The sequence below is a fragment of the Brassica oleracea genome, chromosome C1 (genome assembly GCF_000695525.1).
Source record: "Brassica oleracea var. oleracea cultivar TO1000 chromosome C1, BOL, whole genome shotgun sequence".
Classification (NCBI taxonomy): Eukaryota; Viridiplantae; Streptophyta; class Magnoliopsida; order Brassicales; family Brassicaceae; genus Brassica; species Brassica oleracea.
The window spans coordinates 479817-493816 of NC_027748.1; the positions used below are offsets into that span (position 1 = coordinate 479817).

General features: G+C 39.7%; 4 protein-coding genes across 5 annotated transcripts in view; all 4 read left to right on the forward strand.

Moving 5' to 3' along the window:
* Positions 1–272: 272 nt before the first annotated feature.
* LOC106302779 (cytochrome P450 79B1) lies at positions 273–2603 on the forward strand. Its single transcript, XM_013739216.1, has 2 exons — positions 273–1499; positions 1716–2603. Exons 1-2 carry the CDS (start codon positions 510–512, stop codon positions 2346–2348), a joined length of 1623 nt encoding a protein of 540 aa, XP_013594670.1. The 5' UTR covers positions 273–509; the 3' UTR covers positions 2349–2603.
* A 1537-nt stretch (positions 2604–4140) lies between these two features.
* LOC106302771 (pentatricopeptide repeat-containing protein At4g39952, mitochondrial) lies at positions 4141–6646 on the forward strand. The gene has a single exon (XM_013739211.1). The coding sequence runs from the start codon at positions 4142–4144 to the stop codon at positions 6485–6487; it is 2346 nt and encodes a 781-aa protein (XP_013594665.1). The 5' UTR covers position 4141; the 3' UTR covers positions 6488–6646.
* Positions 6647–7226: 580 nt separating this feature from the next.
* On the forward strand, positions 7227–10048 carry LOC106302787 (chaperone protein DnaJ). 2 transcript variants are annotated; one of them, XM_013739225.1, is made up of 8 exons: positions 7227–7338; positions 7688–7814; positions 7921–8068; positions 8189–8246; positions 8379–8421; positions 8634–8682; positions 8761–8844; positions 8931–10048. In XM_013739225.1, exons 2-8 carry the CDS (start codon positions 7699–7701, stop codon positions 9780–9782), a joined length of 1350 nt encoding a protein of 449 aa, XP_013594679.1. In that variant the 5' UTR covers positions 7227–7338; positions 7688–7698; the 3' UTR covers positions 9783–10048. The 2 variants fall into 2 exon arrangements, with proteins under 2 accessions (XP_013594679.1, XP_013594675.1); XM_013739221.1 differs by having other exon boundaries at positions 7229–7338; positions 7918–8068.
* A 3196-nt stretch (positions 10049–13244) lies between these two features.
* Positions 13245–14000, forward strand: part of LOC106328518 (phospho-2-dehydro-3-deoxyheptonate aldolase 1, chloroplastic) — a 2249-nt gene continuing 1493 nt past the window's right edge. Inside the window, exons 1-2 of the mRNA XM_013766975.1 lie at positions 13245–13827; positions 13909–13998. Of these exons, the coding sequence (XP_013622429.1) occupies positions 13327–13827; positions 13909–13998 (591 nt within the window). The 5' untranslated portion in view covers positions 13245–13326. The remainder of the gene's footprint in view (positions 13828–13908; positions 13999–14000) is intronic.

A 14000-nucleotide genomic window follows, 5' to 3' on the forward strand; every position in this document is an offset into this window, starting at 1 on the left:
ACATCATTTATAAGTAAGTTTATATATATATCCTGAATTCCTCAAATATATCATAAGTATCATAGAAGAATAATATTTGTCTAAAACTGTATTGGTTGTTCGGCTGATTTTTAAGTGCATATATAACACGAGGAATTTTGGCAGGTCACCAATAAAAACAGTTAGAATATTTAAAAATCCCATCCAAAAAATTATTACCAAACATTCTATTAAAATATAAATATTTTGAAACGTTGGAATCGTCTAAGTTTTCAACAATGGTGGTAGTAATCAAGATGGACCCGACCCACGCTGGCTACGCACACATCGGCTACCAACATTTTCCTCACTCCTTCCTTTTTCTTTCCAACACATGAGGGTATTAAAGTCATTCCACCTAACACAGCGACCAGTAAAACCATATAAATTGGAAGGTGAGGCTCTAATCCATGCAGAGAAAACAATAACACACAACATACTTTGATTCTTCTTCTTTGCTCTCTCTCTCTGTCTCCTCTCTACTCGAAAACATGAACACATTTACCTCAAACTCTTCGGATCTCACTTCCACTACAACGCAAACGTCTCCGTTCAGCAACATGTATCTCCTCACAACGCTCCAGGCCTTTGTGGCTATAACCTTGGTGATGCTTCTCAAGAAAGTCTTCACCACGGATAAAAAGAAATTGTCTCTCCCGCCGGGTCCCACCGGATGGCCGATCATCGGAATGGTCCCAACGATGCTAAAGAGCCGTCCCGTTTTCCGGTGGCTCCACAGCATCATGAAGCAGCTAAACACCGAGATAGCATGCGTGAGGCTAGGAAACACTCACGTGATCACCGTCACATGCCCGAAGATAGCACGTGAGATACTCAAGCAACAAGACGCTCTCTTCGCCTCGAGACCCATGACTTACGCACAGAATGTCCTCTCTAACGGATACAAAACATGCGTGATCACTCCCTTCGGTGAACAATTCAAGAAAATGAGGAAAGTCGTGATGACTGAACTCGTTTGTCCCGCGAGGCACAGGTGGCTTCACCAGAAGAGAGCAGAAGAGAACGATCATTTAACCGCTTGGGTATACAACCTGGTCAAGAACTCGGGCTCGGTCGATTTTCGGTTCGTCACGAGGCATTACTGTGGAAATGCTATCAAGAAGCTTATGTTCGGGACAAGAACGTTCTCTGAAAACACTGCACCGGACGGTGGACCGACCGCTGAGGATATCGAGCATATGGAAGCTATGTTCGAAGCATTAGGGTTTACTTTCTCCTTTTGTATCTCTGATTATCTACCTATGCTCACGGGACTTGATCTTAACGGCCACGAGAAGATCATGAGAGATTCGAGTGCTATTATGGACAAGTATCACGATCCTATCGTCGATGCACGGATCAAGATGTGGAGAGAAGGCAAGAGAACTCAAATCGAGGATTTTCTAGACATTTTTATTTCTATCAAGGATGAACAAGGAAACCCATTGCTTACCGCCGATGAAATTAAACCCACCATTAAGGTAATAATCACGTTACATTTATTTATAAAAATATAAATATAACACAATATTTTTTTTTTGATTTGAAAATGTTTTTTTCTTTGGACAAATAATTTGAAAATGTTAAGAAAAATTAAAACAAAGATTATATGCTAGCTAACACTAGCTATTACTATTCATGTGTTACATGATTAAGAAAATATACTAAAAGAGTCTAAATGTATTTATGAACAATAGGAGCTTGTAATGGCGGCGCCAGACAATCCATCAAACGCCGTAGAATGGGCCATGGCGGAGATGGTGAACAAACCGGAGATTCTCCGCAAAGCAATGGAAGAAATCGACAGAGTTGTCGGAAAAGAAAGACTTGTCCAAGAATCCGACATCCCAAAACTCAACTACGTCAAAGCTATTCTCCGTGAAGCCTTCCGTCTCCATCCCGTCGCTGCCTTTAACCTCCCACACGTGGCACTTTCCGACGCAACCGTCGCCGGATATCACATCCCTAAAGGGAGCCAAGTCCTTCTCAGCCGATATGGGCTGGGTCGTAACCCGAAAGTTTGGGCCGACCCACTGAGCTTTAAACCGGAGAGGCATCTCAACGAATGCTCTGAAGTTACTTTGACGGAGAATGATCTCCGGTTTATCTCGTTTAGTACGGGTAAAAGAGGTTGTGCTGCTCCGGCTTTAGGTACGGCGTTGACCACGATGATGCTCGCGAGACTTCTTCAAGGTTTCACTTGGAAGTTGCCTGAGAATGAGACACGTGTTGAGCTGATGGAGTCCAGTCATGATATGTTTTTGGCTAAACCATTGGTTATGGTCGGTGAGTTGAGACTCCCAGAGCATCTTTACCCGACGGTGAAGTAAGAGTAAGACGACGGCGTATATATTTTATTAAATAACTTCTACCTACTTATGTAATTAACCAGAGAGTTTGGTCGGTTTCTCCGGTTACCAGAAGATAATCGGTTAGTATGTGAACAAACTTGTGCTTGGTTTTGGTTCTTTTCGGTTGGGTACACTTGAATTGTGTGTCCCTTTTCTTATCTTTTAATTTCAATAAATTTTTGTTCTTTTCTATTTCTTGTTTCTTTTTATAATAAGAACCAATTTCTTTAGCAACAAATTTTTTTTATCCGATGATTTGTTAAATAGATCAAGGCCTAACTAGACCCTGTCCTACGTAAAAACAAAAGGCCCAACAAAATGGGCAATAATACAAAACCATTTTAGGCTTATGTACCGTCAAAGAAAAAACTGATAGTTTCCCACCACGTATACGAATGTCCTGCATTCTGAAACACGTGACAAGATGAGAGTCAACCATCTTCCACCGGCGCTATAGAAGAGAGGTGACAGATCTCCGCCGTCAGCGGAGCCGAAGCTGGTGAAGAAAACTCAAACAAACCAGGATAACCCCGGTGAACAACGGCCGTCGACATCAAAGAGGCGCAGGGCCGGGCCTGAAAAATATTGGCCCACAAACAAAAAATTATTTTTGGCCCTTTGATTTCATAAAAACAGTGAAAATATTGAAAAAACGGTTTGGAGATTTGATCCCAGGTCCATTTCCCTACTTAGAGTAAAGTTACCAGTAGAGCTACATGATCTCTTTGTTTATTATTGGCCCTTAAAAGATATATGTTTTTTTCGGGCCCCAAACACATGCTTGATGGGCTTATATTCAGGCCCGGCCCTGAAGAGGCGTGACACTGAGTCAAAAGCCGACAAAATGGAGCTGAGGAAGCCACTGCAACCCAGAGTCAAGAGCCAGCTGTCCATCGTCTAAAGAGAGGCGAAAACGCCGGAGTCGGTCGGTTTCAGAGAACAAAAACGATGATCTTTCTCACTCTCAAAACGATCCCTACCCTCTCTGAAAGATTTTTTAGAGATAAAAAAGGAAGAAAGTTCGAGAGAACTCTCTCTAGGAGAGGAGAGAGAACAATCTCTTTTCCTTTAGCAACAAATTACGTGTGTTATAAATTGCTTTTCCATCCACTAAATTATTTATATACTCCATCCGTTTCATAATACTTGATGTTTTGTAATAGTACACAAAGATTAAAAAAATTACATTTTCCTAGAAAAATATTTTAAAGATATAATTTTAAAATCAGTTAACCAATTATAAAAAAGATTATAAAATCTAATTGGTTGAACAGTTTCCAATAAAGTTAAAGTTAACTTTAAAATCTCAAAACTTTCTTAAAATTTCAAAACTTCATGTAAATTGAAACAAAACAAACCTTCTAAAACATCATCTATATTGAAACGGAGGGAGTATTAAAAAATATAACATATAGTATCACATAAAAATTGAAAATATTACTATTTTATTTTATTTTGAAATTTAGAGAGATGTACTCCATCCATTTCACAATAATATATGTTTTTTTAAAATATATTTCAATTTTTTTTTTTTACTTTTAAGAGCTTTTATATTAAGTAATAATGATAAATTATAACTTCAAAAAATAATTATATTTATTTAATTTTTATTGGTTAAAATTCATGAAAATAGTGAAACATAAAATAATATATTTAATAATCAATTTGTTTTGAACAGGTGTGAAATCCCCGAAACATAATAATTTGAAAAAAAAAACGGAGGTAGTATAAATTAAATTCACCATAGATTCAAATCGAGAAGGCCCCATGCGATGCTAATGTTGAAACGAGCCTGTCTCCTCTTCAAACCCAGACATATTACTGTCCGAACACTCTCTTCTTCTTCCTCCTCAAGCTACATCGATCGCCATATCAGTGCGATTCTCAGTGATCAAATCTCGACTCTAGAATCTCTCCGCAAACACAACGCTCTCATCATCACAGGAGGAAACTCAGACAACATCTTCGTCGCTTCGAAGCTGATTCAATCCTACGCCTCTTTCAAGAAACCTAATCTATCTTCCAAAGTCTTCGACTTGGTCACTCAAAGAGATGTGTTTCTATGGAACTCCATCATCAAAGCGCATTTCTCCAACGGAGATTACCCAAAGGCGCTGTCTTTCTTCTTCTCGATGCTCTTGTCTTCCCAATCGCTTGATCATTTCACCGCTCCGATGGTTGTCTCCGCTTGCGCAGAGCTTACGTGGCACGAGATTGGGTGTTTCGTTCACGGGTTGGTTTCGAAACACGGAGGCTTCGAACGGAACTGCGCGGTGGGAGCTTCCTTTGTGTATTTTTACTCAAAGTGTGGGTTTTTAGAAGATGCGCGTCATGTGTTCGACGAAATGCCTGAGAGAGATGTGTTCGCTTGGACCGCGGTTATAAACGGGCATGTTCAGAATGAAGAGAGCGAGAGAGGTCTTGAGTATCTTCGCAAGATGCATAGTGCTTGTTCTGAATCTGATGATGAGAAGCTGAATGCGAGAACGTTGGAATGTGGGTTCCAAGCTTGTGTGAATTTGGGAGCTTTGAGAGAAGGAAGGTGTCTTCATGGGTTTGCGGTTAAAACCGGTTTAGCTTCTTCGACTTTTTCGTTTTATACAAAATGCGGGAGTCCAGGTGAGGCGTATCTTGCTTTCCGTGAGCTTGGTGATGATCAAGAAGATGTGTTTTCATGGACCTCGATTATAGCTTCGCTGGCGAGATCAGGGAACGTGGAGGGAAGTTTCGGTATGTTTTGGGAGATGCAGAGAAAGGGAATACAGGCGGATGGTGTTGTCGTTAGTTGTTTGATTAATGAGTTAGGTAAGATGATGCTTGTCGCTCAAGGTAAAGCCTTTCACGGGTTTGTCATAAGGCGTTGTTTTTCTTTAGACGGTACAGTTTGCAATTCGTTGCTGTCCATGTACTGCAAATTTGAGCTTCTCTCTGTGGCTGAGAAGCTTTTCTTTAGGATACGTGACGTAGGAGACAAAGAAGCTTGGAATACGATGGTTAAAGGCTACGGTAAAATGAAATGTGAAGTAAAGTGCATCGAGTCGTTTAGAAAGATTCTGAATCTCGGCGTTGAGATTGACTCTGGTAGCTTGGTCTCTGTCATATCTTCGTGTTCACACATAGGAGCCGTGTTACTAGGGAAGTCGTTGCATTGCTATGCTGTCAAGACTAGCTTTGATCTCGCCACTTCAGTGGTGAACTCCCTCATTGATTTGTATGGAAAGATGGGAGATTTGACTGTCGCTTGGAGGATGTTTAGTGAAGCGGATAAGAGCAGCGTTGTAACTTGGAACGCAATGATTGCGTCTTATGTTCACTGTGAGCGATCCGACAAGGCCATTGCGTTGTTCGATAGAATGATCTCTGAGAATTTCAAACCGAGCTCAATAACTTTGGTGACTGTGCTAATGGCTTGTGCCAATACTGGATCTCTGGAGAGAGGGCAAAAGATTCATCGGTACATCACTGAAACAGAGCACGACATGAATCTTTCTCTCACAACTGCTCTGATCGACATGTACGCTAAGTCCGGACAGCTTGAGAAGTCACGACAGCTGTTTAACAATGCAGATCAAAAGGATACTGTTTGTTGGAATGTAATGATCTCAGGCTATGGAATGCATGGAGACGTAGAATCGGCTATAGAGCTTTTTGAGCAGATGGAAGAGTCTGATGATGTTGAACCAACCGGGCCTACGTTTCTCGCACTTCTATCAGCTTGCACGCACGCAGGTTTAGTCGAACAAGGCAAAAGCCTGTTCCTGAAGATGCAAGAGTACAACGTGAAACCAAGCTTGAAGCATTACTCGTGTCTAGTGGATCTTCTTTCCCGGTCTGGTAATCTGGAGGAAGCTGAAGCCACAGTCATGTCAATGCCGTTCTCACCAGATGGGGCTATATGGGGAACTATGTTGAGCTCATGCATGAGTCAAGAGGAATATGAGATGGGGATAAGAATGGCAGGGCTTGCGGTTGGTAGTGATCCGGGGAACGATGGGTATTATATAATGCTTGCGAACATGTACAGCGCTGCAGGTAATTGGGAAGAAGCGGAGAGGGCAAGAGAGATGATGAAGGAAAGTGGAGTTGGGAAGAAAGCTGGCCATAGTGTAGTCTATTAGTAATCTTTTAAAACAAAATGCGAATTATCATCCTGTAATTGCCGGATCTTTCACATTTACTGTACCAATTAGGCATGAGTGTTCGGAGCCACTCTGATTCGGTTCGGTTGATTCGGATTTCCGGTATTATGCTCATAAGTCCCATTAAAATTTTACTAATTTCCAGGTCGAACTTTGTTCGATTCTTTCCGGATTCAGTTCGGATCGGATTATAACCAACGTCTGAAATCGTCCAATTTTTTTTTGAACAAAAACATATTCAAAATATATAAATTACTCAAAAACCGAACTAAAAACTAGTTAAACTACCTAAACTAACTAAAAAGTATTCAAAATAACAAATAAAACAAATTATAATACTGTAAAATATCTAAATTAACTTAATATATATAAAAGCATTAACATATTTAACTAATTTCGAATATGTTCGGATTTTGGTTCGGTTCAGATTCTATCTGAACCCGAAAGTAACAAATCTTAAGTCATGTCATATATTTTTGTATAACGGTTTGGATGCGGTTTCGGGTTTTTCGGTTCGGGTTAAGATCGGGGCTTGGTTTCTAGTACCATTTTCAGTCGGGTTGTGAAACATTATTTTTTCTTTAATTTGATTAAACCGATTTTAGTTGATAGAGTTATGTAATCAAACCGGTGACATACCTCTCCGGTTGGGTTTAATTTTTAATAAAAATAATTTTGAATTAAAAGAAATAAGAAAAAGGGGTTGGAGTGTGAGGAGGCTTTCATTTGTAGAGAGAGCTTTTCTTATCTACCGCACAACTCTCTCTCTCTCTCGCTCTCGCTCTCGCTCTCGCTTCTGCTCTTCTCCCGTCGTCACCCATTCGATAACGGTAAGATTCATCTTCTTTCTCCTTCCTCTGTATTCCTCTTCGCTGTTTGTTCCTCTCTTCATCGCTTGGAATCGTCCAGAAAATGTTGTTTGGTTGATTTTTTTAATGCCTCTGTAGAGATTATTACCATCGTGTTTCTTCATAAAGCTTTGTCCTTTGTATGGTTAATATGGTGAAAGTGAAGTTCTTTTAGTTTTTTTTTTCTGAAGTCAAAACTCTCATGAAATGAAATTGCATAAATCTTAATAGGTGTTCGGAAAAGCTTGAATCTTTTATGTGTTTGTTTGTTGAAGAAACTGGGATTGTTGCTAGGTGTTATTTAAAAAAGACTTGTTTGTTGTGTTTGCAGGGGAGTGTAGTATGGCTCTTATACAATTTGGAAGCTCATCATGTGTTGCTCAGTGGGGGATTCGTCGTCCTCAGGTTGCTGTCAAGGCTTCTTTTTATCCAACCAGATTAGAATCTCACCAAGACAAGTAAGAGTCTTTTAACTTAAACATAGCTCTTAATCTTACTGCTTTGCAGAGTTTTATGTATCTTGGAGTCTAATGGAGTTGTCTTTATGTTGATAACCTTTAGCAGTTGTTGTATCAGCCAAATAAATTGTTTGGGAGCTTCACAGTCGAGTATGTTCTCACATGGCTCCTTGCCCTTCTTGTCACTTGTAACGGGGCAGTCCCGTAATACACATTCTCGTAGAGGTGCTCGCTTCACAGTTAGAGCCGATACTGTATGTTCACATTCTCTTTCTTTTGATATTGAATTGTGATGATGGTTCTCTCTATAATTTGCTGAATGAAGTCATTTTGTTGTTTTTGGCTAAAGCATTTGATTGTTTTTCAATTTACAGGATTTCTATTCTGTCCTTGGAGTCTCCAAAACTGCAACCAAAGCTGAGATTAAAAGCGGTATGTCAATTCCTTTTTCACTAACCATGTGTAGCTCTCATCAATGATTCCATTTGTTCTGCTTTTGAGTTGCGCTTTTTCAAAATTTAAGCAAAGGATAATTGTTTTCTCCTCTCCACCTATTTTTTTCAGCTTATCGGAAGCTCGCTAGGAGTTACCATCCAGACGTGAACAAGTAAGTTGAAGCTTTAGCATCTATGATAAAGTGTCTATATGAGTTTGGTGTGTTTCTTTATTACAATATTTGCAACTCTTTGGTTTAGTTTTCCCTACATGATCTGAACATATAACCACCAGCCTTTAAAAATATGACAACATGGTCTAAGAAGCTAAAACATTTTTAAAAAGTATTAGTGTTCACTGTTTTGTTTCTACTTATGACTACAGGGATGCTGGGGCAGAAGAGAAATTCAAAGAAATAAGCAATGCATATGAGGTGAGTTCCATCTTCTTCTTTTAATGCCTTTAGCTCTTTTATTACTAGCGCCTAAAACCTGTTTGGTTTTGGTTGCAGATCTTATCAGATGATGAGAAAAGATCTCTATACGACAGGTACGGCGAGGCAGGAGTTAAAGGCGCAGGAATGGGAGGCATGGGGGTACATACACATACATATACATTTCCTCTTTTAAGACATCTCAATCAACATGATCTAAAGAAGCTGCTTTTGTTTAACTTTTGTAGGATTACAGCAACCCCTTTGATCTATTCGAGTCACTATTCGAAGGAATGGGTGGCATGGGAGGTGGAATGGGCAGCAGAGGCGGCTCAAGAAGCAGAGCCATCGACGGCGAAGACGAGTACTACTCCCTAATCCTGGACTTCAAAGAAGCCGTCTTCGGCATCGAGAAAGAGATAGAGATCTCCCGGCTAGAGAGCTGCGGGACCTGCAACGGCTCAGGAGCCAAAGCAGGAACCAAACCGACCAAATGCAAAACATGCGGCGGCCAAGGCCAAGTCGTAGCTTCAACAAGAACACCCCTCGGCGTCTTCCAGCAAGTCATGACTTGCTCTCCCTGCAACGGCACAGGAGAGGTTTCAAAACCCTGCGGTGCTTGCTCGGGAGACGGACGCGTGAGGAGGACTAAAAGGATCAGTCTCAAGGTTCCAGCTGGTGTTGATTCAGGGAGCAGGTTGAGAGTGAGAGGAGAAGGGAACGCAGGGAAGAGAGGAGGATCGTCTGGAGATCTGTTTGCTGTTATTGAAGTGATTCCTGATCCGATCTTGAAGAGGGACGATACGAATATATTGTACACGTGTAAGATATCGTATGTGGATGCGATCTTGGGGACGACTCTGAAGGTTCCGACGGTTGATGGGACGGTGGATTTGAAAGTACCCGCGGGGACGCAGCCGAGCACGACGCTGGTGATGGCAAAGAAGGGAGTTCCGGTGTTGAACAAGAGTAAGATGAGAGGGGATCAGTTGGTGAGAGTGCAGGTTGAGATACCGAAGAGGTTGAGTAAGGAGGAGAAGAAACTTGTTGAGGAGCTTGCTGATATGAGCAAGAACAAGGTAGCTAATAGCAGGAGATAAAAAGATTCATCATCATCATCATCATCATCCTCTGCTTTGTCATCTTTCTATTGGTTCTTCTAGTGATGAAGAAGAAAAGACTTACTAGGTGAGAGGAAAATTGAAGAAGACTTTCTTTGGTTTTTTCCTCTATAATTTTTGTTTTTTTGTCTTGCTTATACTTTTTAAAAACAGGCTTTCATGGTGGGATTGATCAGGGCTCAGAATAGGTCTTGTTTGTATTTGTACTGCTATTCATATATTTTAATCTTCTTCTTTTTTTGATTGATGAGTAATTTATATCAAACACAAACAAATGTACCAAAGATCATACAAAGAAAAAAAATGAAAAGGAGATGAATGGTCTGTAGTATTATTGAAGCTGCATTGACAATGGTTTGAAGCAGAGGGTTTCCACATCGTTCAGTCTAACGAACAAAGACAAAAACAAACACCCTAAACTCCTTTAGGGGACAAAGCAAGCTGTATTAACAAAATTTAACAGTTGGATTTAAAAAGAACGCGTTTTGGCTACGACTCCCAACTTTTTGAGATATAAAAATATAGCCGTTACGGGTTGCACAAAAAATAATAATATAGCCGTTACGTGCTGCTCTATAAATATACACACACACAACACAACCAAATTCGAAACACAACTATAATCAGACAAACAAACCCAACCATTATCCATGTGTCCGACCAACGCCTCACAAATCTCCAACCTCCTCCACTAAAACTCTCTCTGTATCCCGTTTCTGTGCAAAGCCCAAAGACCAAACCGGTTTCGAAAAATCGATCAAAGACTGTCTCCAATTCCCCGTCCGGAGAATCACTCGTTGACTCGGTGGTGGTGGAGCTCCAGTTTACATGGCCGCCGCCGTCCTCCTCCAGTACCTCACTGCTGCGGAAGTAAGTCTCTCTCTCTCGATCCAGATCTGATTTTGTTTTAGAGCTATAGCGAAAATCATTGTCTGGTTTTTTAAAATTTGTGATTCAGGTGTTAGAGCTTGCTGCCAAAAAAAAGCAAAAAGTCGACTATCATTTCCAGGCATCACTTTTTAATGGCGACTAGAAACGATGAAGAGTTGGGATAAGCTTCTCCCCGCGCGGGAGAGGGCGCCGGGGAGAGGGGAGAGGGAGCGCGGAGGGAGAGGGGAGAGGGCGCTCGCACGCGGGGAGAGGGCGCTCGCGCGCGGAAGAGAGAGGGCGCGGAGGAGAGAGGGCGCCCGCGCGGGGGAGAGAGCGGGAAGAGGAGATAGGAGAGGACAGGAAAGAGAGAGAGCGGGTGGGAGAGAACGAGTGCGCAGGAAAGCTGCGTGTGGAAGAGAGCACACCGGAGGGCGAGAGAGAGAGATTTGTTGTATATATATTTTCAATGTTTCTCGATTGTTTATCCTTTGTGAAATATGATTACCTCCCATATGTTCCATTTCCATTATGTTTGAGTGGTTGTGTGCCCCAAGATTATGTATGCTTTCCATGTTTGTTCTGGTAAAAGGTTCATCCATTTGGTGCTTTGTCACCTCTATTTGTGATGCCAAACTTTTAATTGTTAAATCTGCTTCTGTTGTGGTTTCAATTCCGGACGTTAGATCAGTACTTGTAGATCAGTACTTGTTGTGTTCACTAATTCTCAATGTTCTACTTTGTTATGGTAGTAGCTGATTTTTAGCCGGTTTAGCTTTGTTATTGCTCGATGTAAACAATTTTTCCAGCTATATAGCCTAATGATTTATAAAACTGCCGTTAGATAAAATAAAGATGATGTGAAAAGTCATCAAATATAAGTTTAGATGTCTTGTTAATTTTTACTTATCGTTAGAGATACTATATTTCTTTTCTTTTTTCGCATTTATCTTCGCTTAGTTTCTTATTAATCTTTACTACATAATTCTCTTTATTTTTTCACTTTTTTTGAGAAACATTTGTATTATATAACTGATTATGGAAATTAAAGGGTAGTTGTGTAATGTGAAAACTCATCAAAAAAGGTTTCCTGTCAATTTTTATTGATCGTTAGAGTTACTATATATTTTTTTGTTTTTACATTTATCGTCACCTAGTTTTATAATGGATCTATTAGTATATAATTTCTCTTTGTTTTCTTCTAACTTTTCTCGACGAAGTTTTGTATTATATTACTGATTATGGAAACTTAAGTGTAGTTGTATTAGGTAAAAATTCATCAAACATAGCATCTTGTCAATTTTCACTGTTCATTAGAGATAATATGTTTGCTTTATTTTCACATTTATCTCATTCTAATTGATTTACTAGTACATATTTAAAAAAAAAAAAATTAAGAGAAATTTTGTTTTATGTGATTTGATTATGAAAGCTAAAGTGTAGTTGTATAATGTGACACATCGAGTATCTTAACCTGTCAATTTTTATTGATCATTAGAGGTATAAATACAATGTTTGTTTTGTTTTCATACATCTTTTCACTTAGTTTTCTAATTGATCTACTAATACTAAATATTTCTCTCTCTTTTCAGTTTTTTTTCTCTATCTAAAAGTTTAAGATAAAAACATTATTAAATAGTAACTGGAAATAATTATTTAATGATAACTAGAAATAATTAATTGATAGTAATTTTGTTTTCTGTTTTTTTAATCCTAAACAAAGATAATAATTCTATATATTATGTAATAGTAATTTTTCTTTTCTAAAATTCTGACCGAATTTTTTTTGAAATAATCTATTTGAAGTAATTTTTTAAAAGAAATATTAAATTTCCATTTTAATCCAATTGAAAAAGAAAACTCTACAAAAATAGTAATTAAAATAAATCTTAAATAAAATAAAATATTAAATATTAAGCCGTCGACATTTATATGACTATACACTTTGGTTTGAATAAAAAATGTTGGTGTTGCAAGATGTGCCAAATTTTCAAAAAGAGTGTATGGATCCATATCTTGTAAAGGATTCGGCGGTGTTAGGTGATGACTACAACATATACTCTTTTACAGATATCATATGCAAGTTGCTGAGTGGTGGTGGATTTGGTTGGTGAAGGGCTATTCATGTCATTAACCACATTCTTCTCATCTTTATTTTGTGTCGTGTTTTTTTTTTTTGTCATTATCCCAATGTTTTGCTTAGTTTGTGAATTCTTAATGAGCTACCTAACAAAGGAGATATCATAAATGTCTACATTAAATAATTAGCGAATATATTGAAATATATTTTCATTCGTAAAGTATAAAAGTATATACTCCATTTTGGTTCCAAAACTCACATTCTTCAACAAAAAAATTAGGTACAAATTTAAAATTTACATGTAAAACGTGTATTTATGTTATGTCCGTAAAGATGGAAAAATATTTCAGCTGCACTAATAGTTACGTAAATACCCCTCGACGGCTTCGCATCTCGCATTTTATATTTTTAGATTTATTACAGATCTGTCTGCAAAACTCTGAAAAGTCTTCAAACCAACCCCTTTCCGTACCCATCTCACTATAAATACCTCTCTCCTTCCACATTTCTTCTCTCTCCTCTCATCAACAGCCTCCATTGTCAATCTCTCTCTAGAAACAGAGAGAAAGAAACCAAATGGCTCTTTCCAACGCCGCCTCCTCCTCCTCTCTCTCCACCAGATCCCTCTACACGGGTCTCTCTCACCGTCACAGTAACCGTCAATCCTCCCTCCCTTTCCACCGCTCCGTCAACCTCGTCACGGCCCTCCACGCGGCGGATCCGTCCCGAAACGCCGCCGTTTCAGTCAAGGAATCCGTTTCTGCTGCATTGGAATGGACGCCGGAGAGCTGGAAGCTGAAGAAGGCTCTGCAGCTTCCCGATTACCCCGACGCCGCCGAGCTCGACTCTGTCCTCAAGACCATCGAGGCTTTCCCTCCGATCGTTTTCGCCGGAGAAGCCAGAAACTTGGAAGAGAGATTGGCGGATGCCGCCGTCGGCAAAGCTTTCCTCCTCCAGGGAGGAGATTGTGCAGAGAGCTTCAAGGAGTTCAATGCGACCAACATCAGAGACACCTTCAGAGTTCTCCTTCAGATGAGCATTGTTCTTACCTTCGGAGGTCAAGTCCCTATCGTAAAGGTTAGATCTTTCTCTCTGTTTCTAATAGTAAAGGTGAGATTTTTATTCGTAAAGGTGAGATTTTTATTCGTTTGGTTTTAGGTTGGGAGAATGGCAGGTCAGTTTGCGAAGCCTAGATCTGACCCTTTCGAGGAGAAGGATGGTGTGAAGCTGCCTAGCTACAAGGGAGACAA

Coding starts and splice junctions, on each gene's coding strand:
- LOC106302779 (XM_013739216.1), top strand. CDS start 510: ATGAACACATTTACCTCAAACTCTTCGGATCTCACTTCCACTACAACG. Junction 1,500..1,715: donor AAATTAAACCCACCATTAAG/GTAATAATCACG, acceptor TATGAACAATAG/GAGCTTGTAATGGCGGCGCC.
- LOC106302771 (XM_013739211.1), top strand. CDS start 4,142: ATGCTAATGTTGAAACGAGCCTGTCTCCTCTTCAAACCCAGACATATT.
- LOC106302787 (XM_013739221.1), top strand. CDS start 7,699: ATGGCTCTTATACAATTTGGAAGCTCATCATGTGTTGCTCAGTGGGGG. Junction 7,815..7,917: donor TTAGAATCTCACCAAGACAA/GTAAGAGTCTTT, acceptor GATAACCTTTAG/CAGTTGTTGTATCAGCCAAA. Junction 8,683..8,760: donor AAATAAGCAATGCATATGAG/GTGAGTTCCATC, acceptor TTTTGGTTGCAG/ATCTTATCAGATGATGAGAA.